The 20,165-nt window shown below is 49.5% G+C and overlaps 2 protein-coding genes across 2 annotated transcripts in view; one reads left to right on the top strand and one right to left on the bottom strand.

Annotated features, from left to right (window-relative positions):
- LOC140390192 (major histocompatibility complex class I-related gene protein-like) overlaps positions 1-20,165 on the top strand; it is a 123,600-nt gene that overhangs the window by 43,847 nt on the left and 59,588 nt on the right. The gene's annotated exons all lie outside the window — the stretch shown is intronic.
- LOC140390191 (uncharacterized) lies at positions 5,559-10,748 on the bottom strand. The gene has a single exon (XM_072475139.1). It carries the CDS (start codon positions 9,831-9,833, stop codon positions 8,436-8,438), a length of 1,398 nt encoding a protein of 465 aa, XP_072331240.1. The 5' UTR covers positions 9,834-10,748; the 3' UTR covers positions 5,559-8,435.

The following is a 20,165-nucleotide window of genomic DNA, read 5'->3' as shown; positions in this document are numbered from 1 at the left end:
AAGTCCATCAGCCTTTCCTCATAAGATTTTCCCTCCATACCAGGCAACATCCTGGTAAATCTCCTCTGCACCCGCTCCAAAGCCTCCACGTCCTTCCTATAATGCGGTGACCAGAACTGTACGCAATACTCCAAATGCGGCCGTACCAGAGTTCTGTACAGCTGCAACATGACCTCCTGACTCCGGAACTCAATCCCTCTACCAATAAAGGCCAACACTCCATAGGCCTTCTTCACAACCCTATCAAACTGGGTGGCAACTTTCAGGGATCTATGTACATGGACACCTAGATCCCTCTGCTCATCCACACTTTCAAGAACTTTACCATTAGCCAAATATTCCGCATTCCTGTTATTCCTTCCAAAGTGAATCACCTCACACTTCTCTACATTAAACTCCATTTGCCACCTCTCAGCCCAGCTCTGCAGCTTATCTATATCCCTCTGTAACCTGCTACATCCTTCCACACTATCGACAACACCACCGACTTTAGTATCGTCTGCAAATTTACTCACCCACCCTTCTGCGCCTTCCTCTAGGTCATTGATAAAAATGACAAACAGCAACGGCCCCAGAACAGATCCTTGTGGTACTCCACTTGTGACTGAACTCCATTCTGAACATTTCCCATCAACCACCACCCTCTGTCTTCTTTCAGCTAGTCAATTTCTGATCCACATCTCTAAATCACCCTCAATCCCCAGCCTCCATATTTTCTGCAATAGCCTACCGTGGGAACCTTATCAAACGCTTTGCTGAAATCCATATACACCACATCAACTGCTCTACCCTCGTCTACCTGTTCAGTCACCTTCTCAAAGAACTCGATAAGGTTTGTGAGGCATGACCTACCCTTCACAAAGCCATGCTGACTATCCCTGATCATATTATTCCTATCTAGATGATTATAAATCTTGTCTCTTATAATCCCCTCCAAGACTTTACCCACTACAGACGTGAGGCTCACCGGTCTATAGTTGCCTCTGCTCCCCTTTTTGAACAAAGGGACCACATTTGCTATCCTCCAGTCCTCTGGCACTATTCCTGTAGCCAATGATGACATAAAAATCAAAGCCAAAGGTCCAGCAATCTCTTCCCTGGCCTCCCAGAGAATCCTAGGATAAATCCCATCAGGTCCCGGGGACTTATCTATTTTCAGCCTGTCCAGAATTGCCAACACCTCGTCCCTACATACCTCAATGCCATCTAATCTATTAGCCTGGGGCTCAGCATTCTCCTCCACAACATTATCTTTCTCCTGAGTGAATACTGACGAAAAATATTCATTTAGTATCTCGCCTATCTCTTCAGACTCCACACACAACTTCCCATCCCTGTCCTTGACTGGTCCTACTCTTTCCCTAGTCATTCGCTTATTCCTGACATACCTATAGAAAGCTTTTGGGTTTTCCTTGATCCTTCCTGCCAAATACTTCTCATGTCCCCTCCTTGCTCGTCTTAGCTCTCTCGTTAGATCCTTCCTCGCTACCTTGTAACTATCCATCGCCCCAACTGAAACTTCACACCTCATCTTCACATAGGCCTCCTTCTTCCTCTTAACAAGAGATTCCACTTCTTTGGTAAACCACGGTTCCCTCGCTCGGCGCCTTCCTCCCTGCCTGACCGGTACATACTTATCAAGAACACGCAGTAGCTGATCCTTGAACAAGCCCCACTTATCCAGTGTGCCCAAAACTTGCAGCCTACCTCTCCACCTTATCCCCCCCAAGTCACGTCTAATGGCATCATAATTGCCCTTCCCCCAGCTATAACTCTTGCCCTGCGGTGTATACTTATCCCTTTCCATCATTAACGTAAACGTCACCGAATTGTGGTCACTGTCCCCAAAGTGCTCTCCTACCTCCAAATCCAACACCTGGCCTGGTTCATTACCCAAAACCAAATCCAACGTGGCCTCGCCTCTTGTTGGCCTGTCAACAAACTGTGTCAGGAAATCCTCCTGAACACTCTGTACAAAAAACGACCCATCTAATGTACTCGAACTATATCTTTTCCAGTCAATATTTGGAAAGTTAAAGTCTCCCATAATAACTACCCTGTTACTTTCGCTCTTATCCATGATCATCCTCGCCATCCTTTCCTCTACATCCCTAGAACTATTTGGAGGCCTATAGAAGACACCCAACAGTGTGACCTCTCCTTTCATGTTTCTAACCTCAGCCCATACAACCTCGGAAGATGAGTCCCCATCTACCATCCTCTCAGCCACCGTAATACTGCTCTTGACTAGCAGCGCCACACCTCCCCCTCTTTTTCCTCCTTCTCTGAGCTTACTAAAACACCTAAACCCCGGATCCTGCAACATCCATTCCTGTCCCTGCTCTATCCATGTCTCCGAAATGGCCACAACATCGAAGTCCCAGGTACAGTTCCCCTACCTTATTTCGTATACTCCTGGCATTGAAGTAGACACACTTCAAACCACCTACCTGAACACTGGCCCCCTCCTGTGACGTCAAATCTGAGCTCCTGACCTCTATACTCTCATTCTCCCTTACCCTAAAACTACAGTCCAGGTTCCCATGCCCCTGCTGCATTAGTTTAAACCCCCCCAAAGAGCACTAACAAATCTCCCCCCCAGGATATTTGTGCCCCTCAGGTTCAGATGTAGACCATCCTGTCTGTAGAGGTCCCACCTTCCCCAGAAAGAGCCCCAGTTATCCAGAAATCTGAATCCCTCCCGCCTGCACCATCCCCGTAGCCACGTGTTTAATTGCTCTCTCTCCCTATTCCTCATCTCACTATCACGTGGCACGGGCAACAACCCAGAGATAACAACTCTGTTTGTTCTAGTTCTGAGCTTCCATCCTAGCTCCCTGAAAGCCTGCCTGACATCCTTATCCCCTTTCCTACCTATGTCGTTAGTGCCAATGTGGACCACGACTTGGGGCTGCTCCCCCTCCCCCTTAAGGACCCGGAAAACACGATCCGAGACATCACGTACCCTTGCACCTGGGATGCAACATACCAAACGTGAGTCTCTCACGCTCCCACAAAATCTCCTATCTGTGCCCCTGACTATCGAGTCCCCAATTACTAATGCTCTGCTCCTCTCCCCCCATCCCTTCTGAGCAACAGGGACAGACTCCGTGCCAGAGGCCCGTACCCCATGTCTTACCCCTGGTAAGTCGTCCCCCCAAGTATCCAAAGCGGTATACTTGTTTCTCAGGGGAACGACCGCAGGGGATCCCTGCACTGACTGCTTTTTCCCAGTCCCTCTCACAGTTACCCATCTATCTCCAATCTTTGGTGTAACTAATTCCCTGAAGCTGCTATCTATGATCCCCTCTGCCTCCCGAATGATCCGAAGTTCTTCCAACTCCAGCTCCAGTTCCCTAACTCGGCCTTGGAGGAGCTGGAGATGGCAGCACTTCCTGCAGGTAAAATCAGCAGGGACACTAACGGCATCCCTCACCTCAAACATCATGCAGGAGGAACATTGCACTCCCTTCCGTGCCATCCCTCTAACTTTCTACCAAGATCTGGCTAACAACTAAATTAAATTTTTTTATAAAAAAATAATAATAATAAAAGTTGTTTTGGATGGTTTCATGTCCACATCCAAAGACCAATCTGTTTCGAAGTGAATCATCAGATGTTTGACAAAATTCACAGTACTTTGTTAATTTACATAATGTTGTTAAGAATTGCAAAATGCTTTCTCCTTCCTCTTGGCCATGACGGTGCAAGTGGAATCTTTCAGCTATCAACAATGGATAGGGAGAGAAATGTGGTTCCAAGATTTTCATGCACACTTTGTAGGTTTTTTCCTCCTGGTTTAGTTGGGTGGATCAGACTTTGAAACAACATGTAAGTCGCAACCTGCAGGTTTTCTGGTGTCTTATTCGTTTTCAGATACAACTGAAATCTTTCTTCGTAAGAATTGCATTTCTCCTCAAACGCGTCCTTGGCACCACTTTTTCCCGCCATTTTTCGGATCCCAATTCTCTCAAGTGCATTTCTTCAGCTTTCAGCCTTTCCCCCTTCGTTTTGTATAACTTACTGTTATGAATTCAAGTAATAAAGTCTGCTGATGGAAAGTTGCGTGATCTGTAGTGATGTCAGCGGAGCGTTGTCCGGGCTTTGGGGGGTTCACCATCTTACAATGTAGAAGCAACATCTCTAAATAAACCCGGCACTGTGTTTTACGAACTTAGAGCGTGGCACCTCTATCTCTTTTGCCCTTTGCGGCTAACAACCAAAATTGAACACTCACATGTGAACTTCCAGATACAGTCAATTTTAGTTGGATTACGCTGATAAAACCAACACAAACTAGCATAAATTCTCGGTTATGACCGGTGTACTTGTGGTTGCATATTTGTCGAGGAGCTTTACTCAAGCAATGTTTTTGTAACTTTATGTGACCAATTGAAGCAGTTTTATTTAAGATGGTACAGTGTGATCTAATTGACTTCAGTGCAGTCTTTCAGATGGGTTAAACCAAGTCTGCCCGCTTAGGTGAATGTAAAATATTCCAGGACCTCTAAAAGCAAGGAGGATATCCCTGATATCCTGGTCAATCTGAATCCCGCAATCAACATGACAAAAACAGATTATCTGGGGCATCATTCTCCGACCCCCCACCGGGTCGGAGAATCGCCGGGGGCTGGCGTGAATCCCGCCCCCGCCGGTTGCCGAAGTCTCCGGCACCGGAGATTCGGCGGGGGCGGGAATCGCGCCGCGCCGGTTGGCGGGCCCCCCCGCTCGATTTTCCGGCCCACATGGGCCGAAGTCCCGCCGATAAATTGCCTGTCCCGCCGGCGTGGATTAAACCACCTTTTGAACGGTGGGACAAGGCGGCATGGGCGGGCTCCGGGGTCGATCTAGCCACGGGGGCTGCCCCCACAGTGGCCTGGCCTGCGATCGGGGCCCACCGATCCGCGGGCGGGCCTGTGCCGTGGGGGCACTCTTTCCCTTCCGCCTCCGCCACGGTCTCCACCATGGCGGAGGCAGAAGAGACTCCCTCCACTGCGCATGCGTGGGAAACTGTCAGCGACCGCTGACGCTCCCGCGCATGCGCCACCCGGGGATGTCATTTCTGCGCCAGCTGGCGGGGCAACAAAGGCCGTTTCCGCCAGCTGGCGGGACGTAAATTCCTCCGGCGCCGGCCTAGCCCCTCAATGTTGGGGCGGCGCAATGCCCGTCTGATTGGCGCCGTTTTGGGCGCCAGTCGGCGGACATCACGCTGTTTCGGGAGAATTTCGCCCCAGGTCATTATCACATTGCTGTGGCAGGTTGCTGTGCACTAATTGACTGCCATGTTTCCTGCATTACAACAGTGACCACACTTCAAAAAGTGTTTAATTGGTTGCAAAGTGCTTTCTGATGCCTTGTGTTTCTGAAAGTTGAAATATAAATACAAGTCTTTCTTTCTCAGGGAAACATTCTGCTTCCTGTGAACTAGAAATTCGAAATCCATTGATGAAGTATACCAACCACAGTGTCATTGACCAATATGTTCTGTCCAGGACTCTTAGTAGGCTTCTGAGTGTTTCGTTTCACAGAGTAGGAACACACCAGACTGACAAAAAAGCTAACTTGAGTGAAACAAAAATGTGAATTTATTGTGAAAGACTGATAGACAGAAGACAAACATAAACACCACCACAATATTCAGCTTCCACCAAACTCTGAATCAACCAAAAGAACAAATCATTTTAAAATGACTTAAGATCTCAAAAATGACTCAAGATCTCAGAAATAACTCCGAATAGGATTTCTCCCAGTGTGAGTCCAAAGATGTTCAGGTTCAGTGGATTGACCATGCTAAATTGCTCCCTGATGGCCAAAGGTTAGGTAGGGTCGAGGGTTACGGAGAGTGGGCCTAGATAGGGTGCTCTTTTGGAGGGTCAGTGCAGACTCAATTGGCCAAATGGTCCTTCTGCACTGCATGGATTCTGTGATCATTCCCAGAACATGAAATGAATCTTCGAAGAGTGTAAGATGAACATATCACAGTTATTGCATTGAGGTATGATGGGCTGAGGGAACTCAAGTGTGTAGTGACCCCCCCACTCCCTCACCATACTCAGGATAGTCGTCCTCCCAGACAGGACAGTCCAAACATTACCCACAGTATTCATCAAACACCCATCACCTGAAGAGGATCTGTCTATAATTCACATCACCAACTAAAGCAGGGTCTGGTTCTAAAGCTGGCTTGCTTTACTGACACACACTCACATCAGGGGAATCTCTCCTCGGAATACTACAGACAGAAGTTTCTTTAAAATCCCTGTGCATTAGTCTAGCTCCCAATTCCGATGGTCAGAAATTACACCAAATCTTAGTGGCACAGGATGTCACCAGGACCGGCACAACGGACATGACGCTGGAATATGTGACCTGGAACAAAAACGAACAGCCTTCATTGCGTGGCAGAACAACCCAAGGTCATAACTCAAGATGGCAGCATCTCAACAGCTCAAGACTTGATTCCCAAAGACAAATAGTGAAGATAAAGGTCATGTGGTGGGAAGAGAATTCCCAAGAGATCCAACAATAAGCTGATCATTATGACATGTGAAATTTTTTTAATCACCAGGGTCATCTATAGACTGAGGTCAAATGGACAAAATCCCCTTTGTTCAGAGGATGGTGTTTCTCTTCTTAAGGATGACAATGCCATCTGTTAACGCTGGAAAGAACATTTTGAACAACTCCTCAACCATTAATCCACAGTGACAGCTGATACCCTCCAGTCTATCCCCCCCAGCGCCTGTGGTAGAATCCAGGGGTGAATCACTGTCGATGGGAGAGCTGCAACAAATAATCAAACAGATGAAAAACAAGAAAGCCTGCGGCTCCAATGAGGGCTTCAGAGCTTGTGGACCTCTGCTCACATCAAGACTCCATGAACTCATCCTACAGATTTGGGAGGAAAAAGAACTCCTTGCACCCCCCCCCCCCAAAAAAACTTCAGGAATGTGACAATTGTAACTATCTTCAAGGAGGGAGATAAATCATGCTGTGGAAACTATTGAGGTGTTTCCTTCTTGTCCAGAGGGAAACTCCTGACACACATTCTCCTAAATCACCTACTTTCAGTGGCTGAGGCAATCCTCCCAGAGACACAGTGACATCTGTGAATAAGCAGCAGCTTATTTTGGTGATGTTTGTGATCTGGTCAAAGGTTAAACTGACCTTCTTGAAACAATTGGACTGATGGTGGGAGAGGTTGGAGACAGACACTGCTAAGACAGACAATGCTTTGGAAGGACAGCTCCCCTGTGATAACTGGAGGGTAAACAACACAGACAACTCTCAGTGTAAGGGAAGCAGCTGAGCCGGCTCCAAATCCGCGTGGAGATGTCGGCGAGAGAGGAGGAGTAGGTGAAACAATCCTGACACACGTCACACTGGAAGTGTTTGTCTCCCGTGTTGGTTCACTGATGTTCCAGGAGGTCCAACAACTGTGTGCGAATTTTATTACAGAACTCAGACCAATAGGGTTTCTCCCCTGTGTGAGTGCATTCATGATCCAGGTGATGTGTTGTGTGAAAGCCTTGTCACGCCTCACATCTGAATTATTTCCCTGCTGTGTGGATCCATTGTGCTCCAGGAGGAGTGGGTGAAAGCCAAGGCACAAACATCGCACCAGAAGAGTTTCACCCCCTTCTCAATCTGCTGTTGTGTCAGGAGGGTTGAAGGCAGCAGGAGAGCTTTACCACAAACCTCACACTGCAGGATTCCTCCCCACTGTAAATCCTCTGATGGTGCTGGAGGTACGATGACCTTGTGAAAGTTTTTTTACACGTCACACTTCAATGGCTTCTCACTTTTTTTTTTACATTTCTTAAAATTTAGAGTACCCAATTAAATTTTTCCAATTAAGGGGCAATTTAGCGTGACCAATCCACCTATCCTGCACATCTTTGGGTTGTGGGGGCGAAACTCACGCAAACAAGGGGAGAATCTGCAAACTTCACACAGACAGCGACCCAGCGCTGGGATCGAACCTGGGACCTCGGCGCCGTGAGGCAGCAGTGCTAACCACTGAGCCGTGCTGCCCCCAAATGGCTTCTCACTTGTGTTAATATGTCGGTGTAAATGGATGGTTGGTGACTCAGAAAATGATGTCACGTCCCTCATATGTGAATGGTTTCTCCATCTGCGAATGCGTCGATGATTCAACAAGGCCAACGATGGTCCAAAGTCCTCGTAACACTTCTCGCACTTGAGCAGCATCTCCCAGTGTGAATGTGTCGGTGATTTACCAGTGTCAGTAATGGTATGAAGGTTTGGTCACACACCATACACTTGAAGTGCTTTTGTCCTTGGTGGATCAGAGGGTTGGAGAAAGCAATCTGACAAACCTCACACCCGAATGGCCTCTCCCCAGTGTGAATGTGTCAGTGTCCCACCAGCGTCAATAACTGAAGGCCTCACACACACACCGCACATTTCAAGGTTTACTCCGTGTGGAGCCTCTGATGGAGCAGGAGGTACGACGACCTTGTGAAGGATTTGTTGCAAACCTTGCATGTGAACAGCTTCTCCCCAGTATGAATACGTTGATGGGCGCGGAGGTTCCATGGCTCCGAGAATGACTGGTCGCACACCTGGCATGCAAATGGTTTCTGTCCAGTGTGTTTATGTTGGTGCGTGCGGAGGGCTGATGCCCATCGGAATGATTTGTCACATATCTCACACATGAATGGTTTCTCCCCAGTGTGGATGCGTTGATGGACACGGAGGGTCGATGATTCCGAGAATGATTTGTCGCACATCTCGCATGCAAAGGGCTTCTCTCCTGTGTGAGTCCTCTGATGTCTCAGGAGGGCCGAAGACTTCACAAAAGCTTTGACACAAAACTCGCACCTGAAGGGCTTCTCCCCCGTGTGAGTCCTCTGGTGTCTCATGAGATCGAGGGAATGGGTGAAAGCCATTTCACACACATCACACTTGAAGGGTCTCTCCCCTGTGTGAATCCTCTGGTGCACCAGAAGGTTGGAAGATGTCACAAAAGCTTTATCACAAACCTCACACTTGAAGGGTTTCTCCCCTGTGTGGATCCTCTGGTGCGTCTGGAGATCAGAGAAGCGGGAGAAAGCTGCCTGACACACCTCACACCTGAAGGGTCTCTCCCCCGTGTGAATCCTCTGGTGTATCAGAAGGGTCGAAGACTTCACAAAAGCTTTATCGCAAACTTCACACTTGAAAGCTTTCTCCAGTGTGTGGGTGCATTGGTGGCTGCGGAATGTTGATGAATCCAAAAATGCTTTGATGCACACCTCGCATGTAAATGGTTTCTCCCTGGTGTGAAGGAGTTCATGCGTCCTGAGGTTCGATGACTGCGAGAATGATTTATCACACACCTTGCACATGAATGGCTTCGCGCCTGTGTGAACGCGTCGGTGGACATGGAGGTTCGACGAGTTTGAGAACGATTTGTCACACATCTCGCACATGAATGCTTTCTCCCCTCTGTGGATGCGTTGATGGACGCGGAGGGATGAGGAATGCATGAATGATTTGTCGCACACCTCACAACTGAACTGTTTCTCCCCTGTGTGAATGCATTGATGTTTGAGAAGGGATGTTGACTGCAAGAATGATTTGTTGCATAACTTGCATGTGAATGGTTTCTCCCCTGTGTGAATGCGTTGGTGCATGCGGAGGGTCGATGACTTTGTGAAGGATTTGTTGCACACCTCACATTTGAATGGCTTCTCCCCAGTGCGAATGTGTTGATGATTCATGAACATCAATGACTGTATCAAAATTTGGTCACACGCCTCAAACTGTAACAGTTTTCTTCCATGTGGCTGTTCTTGTGTTAACAATTGTACAACTGGCGCACCTTGCATGTTTATGGGCCTATAATATACTCTTCACGCACCTCACACTTGAACAGCCTCTCACCTGTAGGAGTGAGTCAGTGGTTCATGAGGTTCGATGAATGATTGAAGCTCTCACCATACCACTCTCTTCTCATTTCTTCCCAGCCTCACCCTGATCGATCACTCACAGCCAAACCTTCGGAAAGGTTGGTTCTGATGGAAGGTTCCACACCGCTGACCAGTTTCAGATCTGATGATATGTCAAAGCTCCCCTGACCCTTCTCTGTGTTGAGCAATGCTGAGAAGAGACTGGATGTCTTCCCACAGTTCTGCACTTGTTCCATGAGTGATGGTCAGGATCTATCGGTGGTGTCTATCCTCTCTGTATTCTCTGGTGCAGTACGATGCAATCCTCTGTAAAACAGGAAAAGGAAACATAATTTCCTCCAACTCCCTCTCTTCCTTTGCTAAAGGAGGTAACACTTGAAATCCAAGTTCCGGCTTTTGGAAAAGGCCGAGGCTGTCTTAAGCGTCAGCTTTGACATAGGGTCATCTGGACTTGAAACATTCTCTTTTCTCTCCCCACAGACGCTGCCAGACCTGCTGAGTTTTCCAGCATTTTCTCTTTGGTTTCAGATTCCAGCAACTGCAGTAATTAACTTTTATTCAGTAAATCCCCCTATTCCTTTCTATCTTCATGAGCTTGTCTAGTTTCCCCTTAAAAGCATTCACGTTATTCACCTCAAACACTCCATGTTTTGAAACTGAATTTAATACATTTGCAACTTTGTAGTATAGCAACAAAATAAAAACCGTTATTATCTCTACAAGCATGAAGCTATCCAGCGACGTTACATCACAAGAATATTCCTCGACACTGGATATTCATTTTTGAACATTAGTGTGGATATTGTGCAATGTAATTCTTCTAAATTCTGCTCCTTCACTCACCATCTCCTGACTTGGTTTGGAGTCCCTACAGGAAGTGAAGCAGCTGTGGTAGAGGAAGAGGAGAGAATGGGCAGAGTGGGTGGGCTCTCTGATTGACGTCTCTCACAGACAATCCAAATATTTCTGCAGTAACAGGAGTTTCCTGAAGTTTGGGAAACTGACCGGGGAAACGGAGGCGACTTTGAGCAGCAGCTCAGGTGGGGATTTAAACTTGTCCTTGTCCCATCTGAATAAAACCTCACTTATTGCAGCTGCTGTCTCAGTTCCCCTGGTAAACATTTGACAGATTTCTAGTGTGGGAATAACATTCTTCATCCTCGGAGGCTTTCAAACTGACAACATCAGTGTGGGATGTGTAGCCTCGAATGTGTTTGACAGCAGATCAGAAGAGGAAGACCCACAGCATCCAAGGCAGCGATGATATACATGGTGTGATCAGCACAGGAGAGAGAGGGACACAGAAGAGAGTTGACCCAGTGATCGGGCATTGTCTCTCTTCCTTGGAGAGTGACTTGGTGACTCAGGGAGTGTGCTGGGGCTCATTTTGTGTGTAGATATCCAGAGTTTCATATCTTACAGCCCTGCACTGTCCAGGGGTCGCCTGCTGTGGAGATTCAGCTCTAATTTCTGAAACTCAATCAGCCATTCCCGCCATTCTCCTGGGATGTCCTGAACTGTTCACCTCTCCAGGGTTGGCTAAACGTCCAAAAACCCTGAGTGTAATTTGAAGAGGCTTTCAACTGACATCAGTGTGGGATATGTAGCCCAGTGTGGGATTAACATATGCACAGGAGAGGGAGTATTTTACTCCTCTGCTCTCATCTTTTCCTCCGCCTTCCTCTCCCACCCATCTCTCTTCTCTCTCTTTGATCCTCTTCCCTACTTCTCTTTCCTCTTAAGTCCACTCTATCTCCTCTTTCCTCCTATCTCTCCTCCCCCATCTCTCTCTCCTCTCTCATCCTTCAGCAATCGGCATAAACTCACCACTTATTCCCCTCTGGGCCGTGGTCATTTCTGTGTTTGGTACCAGCTTCCTGGGGGATGTTTAACAAACCAGTGATAAAGATCACAAACGTTCAATTAACACTCAATGACATTTAAAATTCCTGTTCTGGTCAATTTCAGCCAGATTAGGTTGACAAAACCGACACAAAGCAGTGTCAACTCTGTGTATTTGTGATTGTTGCATATTTGGCACGGGGTTTCACTGAAGCAAACGTTTTTGAAAATAGCCCATGACCAATGTTTTATTTAAGGTCGTACATTTGTTCTGATTGACTTCATGACCAGTGCAGTTTGTGTTAATCCTACAGGATAATTTCTTCACTCATTTTACTCACGTTTGTGTTTCAATAAATGGTGGGTGGGGTTTGTACAGGGAGCCCAGAGTCTGAGGAAATATTTGTGTGGCCCTGACAACAACTCTAATCCATGGTCATGGAATAATCCATCTGGAGTTGGATTTGAACCTTGTTCTCTGAGTCACAGGGTTGTGGATGCAAGTCCCCGCTCCAGGACTTGAGCACAAAAGATCCTGGCTGACACTACAGTGCAGTACTGAGGGGGGTGGGAAGAGATTCCAGAAATAGGGAGGGGAGAGTCCATGGAAGGATTTGAAAACAAGCTCAAAAACCTCACTAAATAAACATTGAGCTTTCCTGGGAAGAGTGGGTTTATTCCTCGAGTTTTATTCCTGGCAATCCGTTAGAACTGTGCCTAAATACAACTTTCATGAGTGAATTAAAGCAGAATGGTTAATCAACAGCACTGAGTGAAGACAATCCCTTAAATCTATTCCAGCTGACATCAGAGACTTTATCATCTTTCACGGCTTCAGGAACCCAGACACAAAATAACACCTGCAGCTCCAGCTAGATACCACTTTAAATCATGTCAAACTTTCAAGCTGCCAGTTTACTGGGGGAAAAGCATTCTGTATACAGTCTTAGAACTTAACCCCTTAGAAACTGGATTTCGGCGGGAGCGGTGCGCAAGGGCTTTCTGGGAGGTAAGTTTTTACTTTAAAAACACTTACCTTTACAGGAGCAGGCCTTTGGATTTCGGCGGGAGCGGTGCGCAAGGGCTTTCTGGGAGGTAAGTTTTTACTTTAAAAACCAATTATCCATCACTTAAGCCCTATTTCCATATATTTAACAGGAGCCACCCCATAGTCAACAACCTCCCATCATTCTTCGGCCTCCCCAGCGAGTGAAAAAATGAAAATGGTCACACTGGTGCTGATTAGTACTTTTTAAAAATATGAACCTGCCGAAGGGCTTCTGTGGAGAGCCGAGGAGGTGAGGAGCCATCTTTGCTCACAGACAAAGAACCCAGAGGGGCTGGGATTGCCGCCTCAGTGCTCGGCGGTGTTGGAAGACCCTCGGCTGGCAGTGGGGGAACCTCCGCAGAGGTGGGATGTCAGGGGAGGATGGGGGGAATCGCACTCGGCACCAACATGCCAGAAACTGAATCATGTGTACCTGGTCCGGGGGCAACCCTTGTCCCTGCTCATCTGCCCAATCGACCACCCATAACTCCCATCGGCTGCCGAGACCTCTGGCCGTGAGGCTGAAGGCTATTGCTCATCGGGAATTGGCAATCGTGGTTAAGTGAGCACTTCACAAACCCAAGTGGATTCCCGTGAGTAGGCAGCCATGTAGCATGTGGGAGTCGTTGCATAGCATCCCAATCACACCTTGACGGATGGACACTGTGCCTGAACACTCCGGGTGGCAACACCACAAATGCAGCAGCTAACATCCGAACACCCAGGGGTGGGACAGAGCTCCGGGGATATGTCCATGGCCAGAGAGTGGGGGAGTGTCACGGGGAGGGATGGGATGCCTGGAGAGATGGGCCAAGGCTTAGAAGGTCGGTCCGCATTGTGGAAAAAGTGACAGAGGCGTCATAATGGTTCTGTACAAGGGTAATTATTGTGTGTAACAATTCCCCACTCTCCCGATGGTGCCCCCCGCCCCCCTCCACCCCACCCCCTTCCCCGGTGCCCTCAGTGATCCTCAATGTGCTTTGCATTCCTAGCTCTACGTCTCGGTGTGTCCCCAGTATGCACATCAGAGTTGGAGGCAGACAGCTGTTTACCACTTCCCGTGGCCCTCGATGCCCCGGCGGGCATCCTCTGGGGCCAGAGGGCCCCAGCTCACTTGTCAGCGGCATCTGCACAGCCGGGCTGCCCTGTTCTGCCACGGGCCTCATCAGAGGAGTGGAACTCGGGGAAGCTGGTGGTCACCGTCGCCACTCCTTGGGACGGTCAGGTTGGCACTCAGTGCCCCCGGCTCCTGCTCGGTGCCCATAGGGCCATGGGGTTTACCGTGGGATGGCGGGGCAGCTGGTTCAAGCCCCACCAGCCCTGGTGGTTCCCCAATGTCTGCACCAAGGTGTCGACACTCTTCTCAGTGATTGGACCATGCTCTGCAGTGCCTTAGCAATGCCCACCTGCGACTGTAACAAGCTCTGCAGTGACTCGGCAATGACAACCTGAGAGCGGGACATATCCCGCAGAATCTCATCAAGGTCAGTCTGGTACTGGGTCACAACCCCCAGCGAGATGGACATTCTGTCGAGACCTCAGCCATGACAGTCACCGACTGCACGACGCCTTCACTAATGGTGCCGTCGCCATGCATCAGGCTCTCCACTGCGATCGCCACCCTAGCATTGTTGGCCTTGGTGTCACGCATTGCCGGCGACATCTCCTGCGCCGTCGGAGACTCCTCCAATCATAGAATCATAGAATTTAGAGTGCCGGAGGAGGCCATTCGGCACATCGAGTCTGCACCGGCCCTTGAAAAGAGCACCCTACTTTTATTTTAACAAACAATTTTAATGAGGTATTTTTGGCATTACAAACAACCACAGTATACAAATAGAGTACAAAGACCAATAGTTCCAGTGCAACCGCCGACATCTGTCCCTCCAAGCCCCGCCTATTTCATACTACCCAAGCCCCCCCCCCCACACACACACACCTGCTGACGATTAATTCTCCGCGAAGAAGTCAATGAATGGTTGCCACCTCCGGGCGAACCCCGACACTGGCCCTCTCAAGGCGAACTTGATCTTCTCCAGGCCGAGAAAGCTCGCCATGTCGGTTAACCAGGCCTCTGACATGGGAGGCTTAGAATCGCTCCAAGCTAGTAATATCCGTCACCGGGCAACCAAGAAGGCAAAGGCCAGAACATCTGCATCTTTCTCCTCCTGGATGGTCGGATCTTCCAACACCCAAAAATCGCCACCTCTGAACTCATTTCCACCCTTGTCTTCAATACTCTGGACATGACTTCCGCAAACCCCTGCCAGTATCCCCTAAGTTTTGGACATTCCCAGAACATGTGGACATGGTTCGCTGGTCCACCCGCACATTTTACACACTTGCCTTCCACCCCAAAGAATCTGCTCACCCGGGCCACTGTCATGTGCGCGCGGTGCACCACCTTGAATTGGATCAAGCTAAGCCTTGCGCATGTAGCGGTCGCGTTGACCCTGCTCAGCGCCTCCACCCATAGGGCGTCCTCCATCTCGCCGCCCAGTTCCTCCTCCCACTTATGCTTCAGCTCCTCTATCCGCGTCTCCTCCGCCCCCATTAATTCTTTGTAGATGTCCAAGACACTCCCCTCCCCCACCCATCCCCTAGACACTACCCTATCCTGAATCCCTCTTAGTGGCAGGAGTGGGAAGGCCCCGCAGAAAGTCCAGCACCTGCAGATATCTGAAGTCGTTCCCTGCTGCCAACCCAAACTTCTCCTCCAGCGCCCTCAAACTAGCGAAGGTCCCTTCCAGAAACAAGTCCCCCATCTTCTCAATTCCCGCCCTTTGCCATATTCGAAACCCCCATCTAAGCTCCCCAGAGTAAACCGATGGTTGTCACATATCGGGGACCAAACTGATGCACCCACTGCTCCAACATACCTCCTCCACTGACCCCAGATCCTCAGGGCCGCCACCACCACGGGACTGGTGGAATATATCGCCGGCAGGAACAGCAGAGGTGCCGTTATCAACGCCCCCCCAGCTGGTGCCCCTACATGAAGCTGCCTCCATCCACTCCCAAACCGACCCCGCCCCCACCACCCACTTCCTAATCATCACAATATCGGATTCCCAGTAGTAATTACTAAAATTCGGCAGGGCAAGCCCCCCCCCCCCTCCCCCCGATTCCTCTCAAGCATCGCCTTCTTCACCCGTGGGGACTTACCCGCCCAAACAAAGCCCAACATAATTTTGTTGATCCTCTTAAAAAAGGACCGCGGAATAAAAATCGGGAGGCATTGGAACAAATAAAAATCTCCTTAGGACCGTCATCTTAATCGTCTGCAGCCCCCAGCCAGTGACAGCGGTAGCGCATCCCACCTCCGAAACTCGCCCCTCATCTGCTCGACCAACTGGGACAAGTTCAGTGCGTGTAACCGGCCCCAGTCGCGCGCCACTTGTATCCCCAGATATCTAAAATTGTCTCCCACCAACCTGAACGGTAGCTCCTCCAGCCGACCGTCCTGACCTCTACAAACATCTCACTCTTTGTCATATTCAGTTTGTATCCCGAAAACCGGCCAAATTCCCCCAGAATCGCCATAATCCTAGGAGTAGGTTATCTGCGTACAGCGATATCCTATGCTCCACCAACCCCCCTAACCAGCCCTATCCAACTTCTTGAATATCTCAGAGCAATTGCCAGCGGCTCTATGGCTAATGCAAACAGCAGTGGGGAGAAGGACACCCCTGTCTTGTCTCCCGGTGCAGCCTAAAATAGTCCGAGGTCGTCCTGTTCGTCCTTATGCTGGCCTCCGGGGCCTGGTATAACAACCTAACCCAGACAATAAAGCCCCTACCAAATCCAAACCGTCCCAGCACCTCCCATAGATAGTCCCACTCCACCTGGGCGAACACCTTCTCCGCATCCATGGCCACAGCTACCTCAACTTCTCTCCTCTCCGGGGGCATCATAATCACGTTAAACAGCCTTCTTATATTGGCCACCAACTGCCTACCTTTGACAAATCCAGTTTGATCCTCCATAATCACCTCCGGCACACTGTCTTCAATCCTGGAGGCCAACACTTTGGCCAGCAGCTAGCTGGATCACTGTCTGTGCGGAGTCTGCACATCCTCCCCGTGTGTGCGTGGGTTTCCTCCGGGTGCTCCGGTTTCCTCCCACAGTCAAAAGATGTGCAGGTTAGGTGGATTGGCCATGATAAATTGCCCTTAGTGTCCAAAATTGCCCTTGGTGTTGGGTGGAGGTGTTGAGTTTGGGTAGGGTGCTCTTTCCAAGAGCCGGTGCAGACTCAAAGGGCCGAATGGCCTCCTTCTGCACTGTAAATTCAATGATAATCTATGATTAATCTAGGACAAAGGTTCGGCACAACATCGTGGGCCGAAGGGCCTGTTCTGTGCTGTATTTTCTATGTTCCATGTCCACATTAAGCAGAGCGATCAGCCCATAGGACCCACACAGCTCCGGGTTTTTGTCCCGCTTCAATATTTTTTTTAATTTTTAAAAAATATATATTTTATTGAAAATTTTTTCCAAACAACAATTTTTCCCTCTTACAAAGCAAACGAAACAATAACAAAACAGAAATTTTTAACAATGCACAGGTAACAAAACCCCATTGTCTATTGACCTAAACTAAACTAAACCCCCCCCCCCCTCCTCCCCCTGGGTTGCTGCTGCTGGTCATCTGTCTTCCCTCTAACGTTCCCCTAGGTAGTCGAGAAATGGCTGCCACCGCCTGGTGAACCCTTGAGCCGATCCTCTCAGGGCAAACTTTATCTGCTCCAGTTTAATGAACCCCGCCATATCATTTACCCAGGCCTCCAGTCCGGGGGGTTTCGCCTCCTTCCACATGAGTAGGATCCTGCGCCGGGCTACTAGGGACGCAAAGGCCACGACATCGGCCTCTTTCGCCTCCTGCACTCCCGGCTGTTCCGCAACTCCATATAGAGCTAACCCCCAGCCTGGTTTGACCCAGGCCTTCACCACCTGCGAAATCACTCCCGTCACTCCCTTCCAATACCCTTCCAGTGCCGGGCACGCCCAAAACATATGTGCGTGGTTTGCCGGGCTCCCGCCACACCTCCCACATTTGTCCTCCACTCCAAAGAACCTGCTCAATCTTGCTCCCGTTATGTGTGCTCTATGTAGCACCTTAAATTGAATCAGGCTAAGCCTGGCGCATGAGGAAGAGGAATTTACCCTGCTTAGGGCATCAGCCCACATACCCTCCTCTATCTCCTCCCCTAGCTCTTCTTCCCACTTTCCTTTTAACTCGCCCACCGACTCCTCCCCCTCTTCCCTCATCTCTCGATAAATCTCTGACACCTTGCCCTCTCCGACCCACACCCCTGAAAGCACCCTGTCCTGTATCCCCTGTGTCGGGAGCAACGGAAATTCCCTCACCTGTTGTCTAGTAAACGCCCTCACCTGCATATATCGCAAAACATTTCCCCGGGGCAACTTATACTTTTCCTCCAATGCTCCCAAGCTCGCAAAAGTCCCATCTATAAATAAATCTCCCACCTTCCTAATTCCCAACTGGTACCAGCTCTGAAATCCTCCATCCATTCTTCCTGGGGCGAACCTATGGTTGTTCCTGATAGGGGACCCCACCAGGGCTCCCCGCACCCCTCTCTGTCGCCTCCACTGTCCCCAGATATTCAGTGTTGCCGCCACCACCGGGTTCGTGGTAAACCTTTTAGGTGAGAACAGTAGCGGCGCCGTCACCAGCGCCTCTAAACTCGTCCCTTTACAGGACTTTCTCTCCAGTCTTTTCCACGCCGCTCCCTCACCCTCCATCATCCATCTACGTATCATTGCCACATTGGCGGTCCAATAGTAATCACCCAAGTTCGGTAGTGCCAGTCCTCCTCTGTCCCTACTACATAGAATTTACAGTGCAGAAGGAGGCCATTCGGCCCATCGAGTCTGCACCGGCTCTTGGAAAGAGCATCCCACCCAAGGCCAACACCTCCACCCTATCCCCATAACCCAGCAACCCCACCCAACTCTAAGGGCAATTTTGGACACGAAGGGCAATTTATCATGGCCAATCCACCTAACCTGCACATCTTTGGGCCGCGGGAGGAAACCGGAGCACCCGGAGGAAACCCACGCACACACAAGGTACGCTGAAGGAACCCCCTCCTTACTCTCGGAACTTTCCCTGCCCACACGAAGCTCGTGATGCTCCGATCTATTTTATTAAAAAAGGTCTTGGTGATTAGTATAGGGAGACATTGACATACAAATAAGAACCTCGGGAGGACCATCATCTTAATTGCTTGCACCCTGCCCGCCAGCGATAGAGGCTGCATGTCCCACCTCTTGAAGTCCTCCTCCATTTGTTCTACCAGCCGTGTCAGATTAAGTCTGTGCAAGGTTCCCCAGCTCCTAGCGATCTGAATCCCCAGGTATCGGAAGTTTCTTTCCACTTTCCTTAGCGGTAAGCCTTCTATCTCTCTACTCTGGTCCCCTGGATGTATCACAAATAATTCACTCTTCCCCATGTTTAGCCTATACCCCGAGAATTCCCCGAACCCCCTCAAAATTCGCATAACCTCTATCATCCCCCCCGCTGGGTCCGACACGTATAACAATAGGTCATCTGTGTATAACGAGACTCGGTGTTCTTCTCCCCCTCTAATCACCCCTCTCCATTTCCTGGAGTCTCTCAACGCCATGGCCAGAGGTTCAATTGCCAACGCGAACAACAATGGAGATAGCCGGCATCCCTGTCTTGTTCCCCTATATAATCGGAAATACTCCGATCTATGTCGACCTGTAACTACGCTTGCCGTTGGAGCCCCATAAAGAAGTCTAACCCAGCTAATAAACCCGTTCCCAAACCCAAACCTCCTTAACACTTCCCATAAATACTCCCACTCCACCCTATCAAATGCCTTCTCGTCCCGCTTCAATATTAACGAGATGGTGGCCTGTGACATCGTTGGGGGTAGCGCCCCTCTATCCCTCACCTCATTAAAAACCTTGACCAGCAATGGCCTTAATATCCCCGAAAATGCCTTGTAAAATTCCACCGGGAACCCGTCCGGCCCCGGGGCTTTACCCAACTGTATTGCTTTCAAGCCCTCAGATATTTCTTCGACCCTAATCGGGGCCCACAACCTATCCACCAGCTCCCTGCCCACCCTTGGGAAAGTCAGTCCGTCCAAAAAACGCCTCATCTCCTCAGGCCCCGAGGGGGGGTTCCGAGCGATCGAGTCTACTGTAAAAGTCCCTGAACGCCCTGTTTAACCGAGCCGCATCCCCAACGAGGTTCCCATCTCCATCAACCACCTTATCGATTCCCCTAACCGCCTCCCTCTTCCTCAACTGCTTTGCCAGCATTCTGCTGGCCTGCTCCCCATATTCATAAAATGTCCCCCTCACCTTTC

The sequence above is a fragment of the Scyliorhinus torazame genome, chromosome 14 (genome assembly GCF_047496885.1).
Source record: "Scyliorhinus torazame isolate Kashiwa2021f chromosome 14, sScyTor2.1, whole genome shotgun sequence".
Taxonomy (NCBI): domain Eukaryota; kingdom Metazoa; phylum Chordata; class Chondrichthyes; order Carcharhiniformes; family Scyliorhinidae; genus Scyliorhinus; species Scyliorhinus torazame.
Note: the sequence above shows the minus strand (reverse complement) of the source record. Positions and strands in the feature narration are given on the sequence as shown.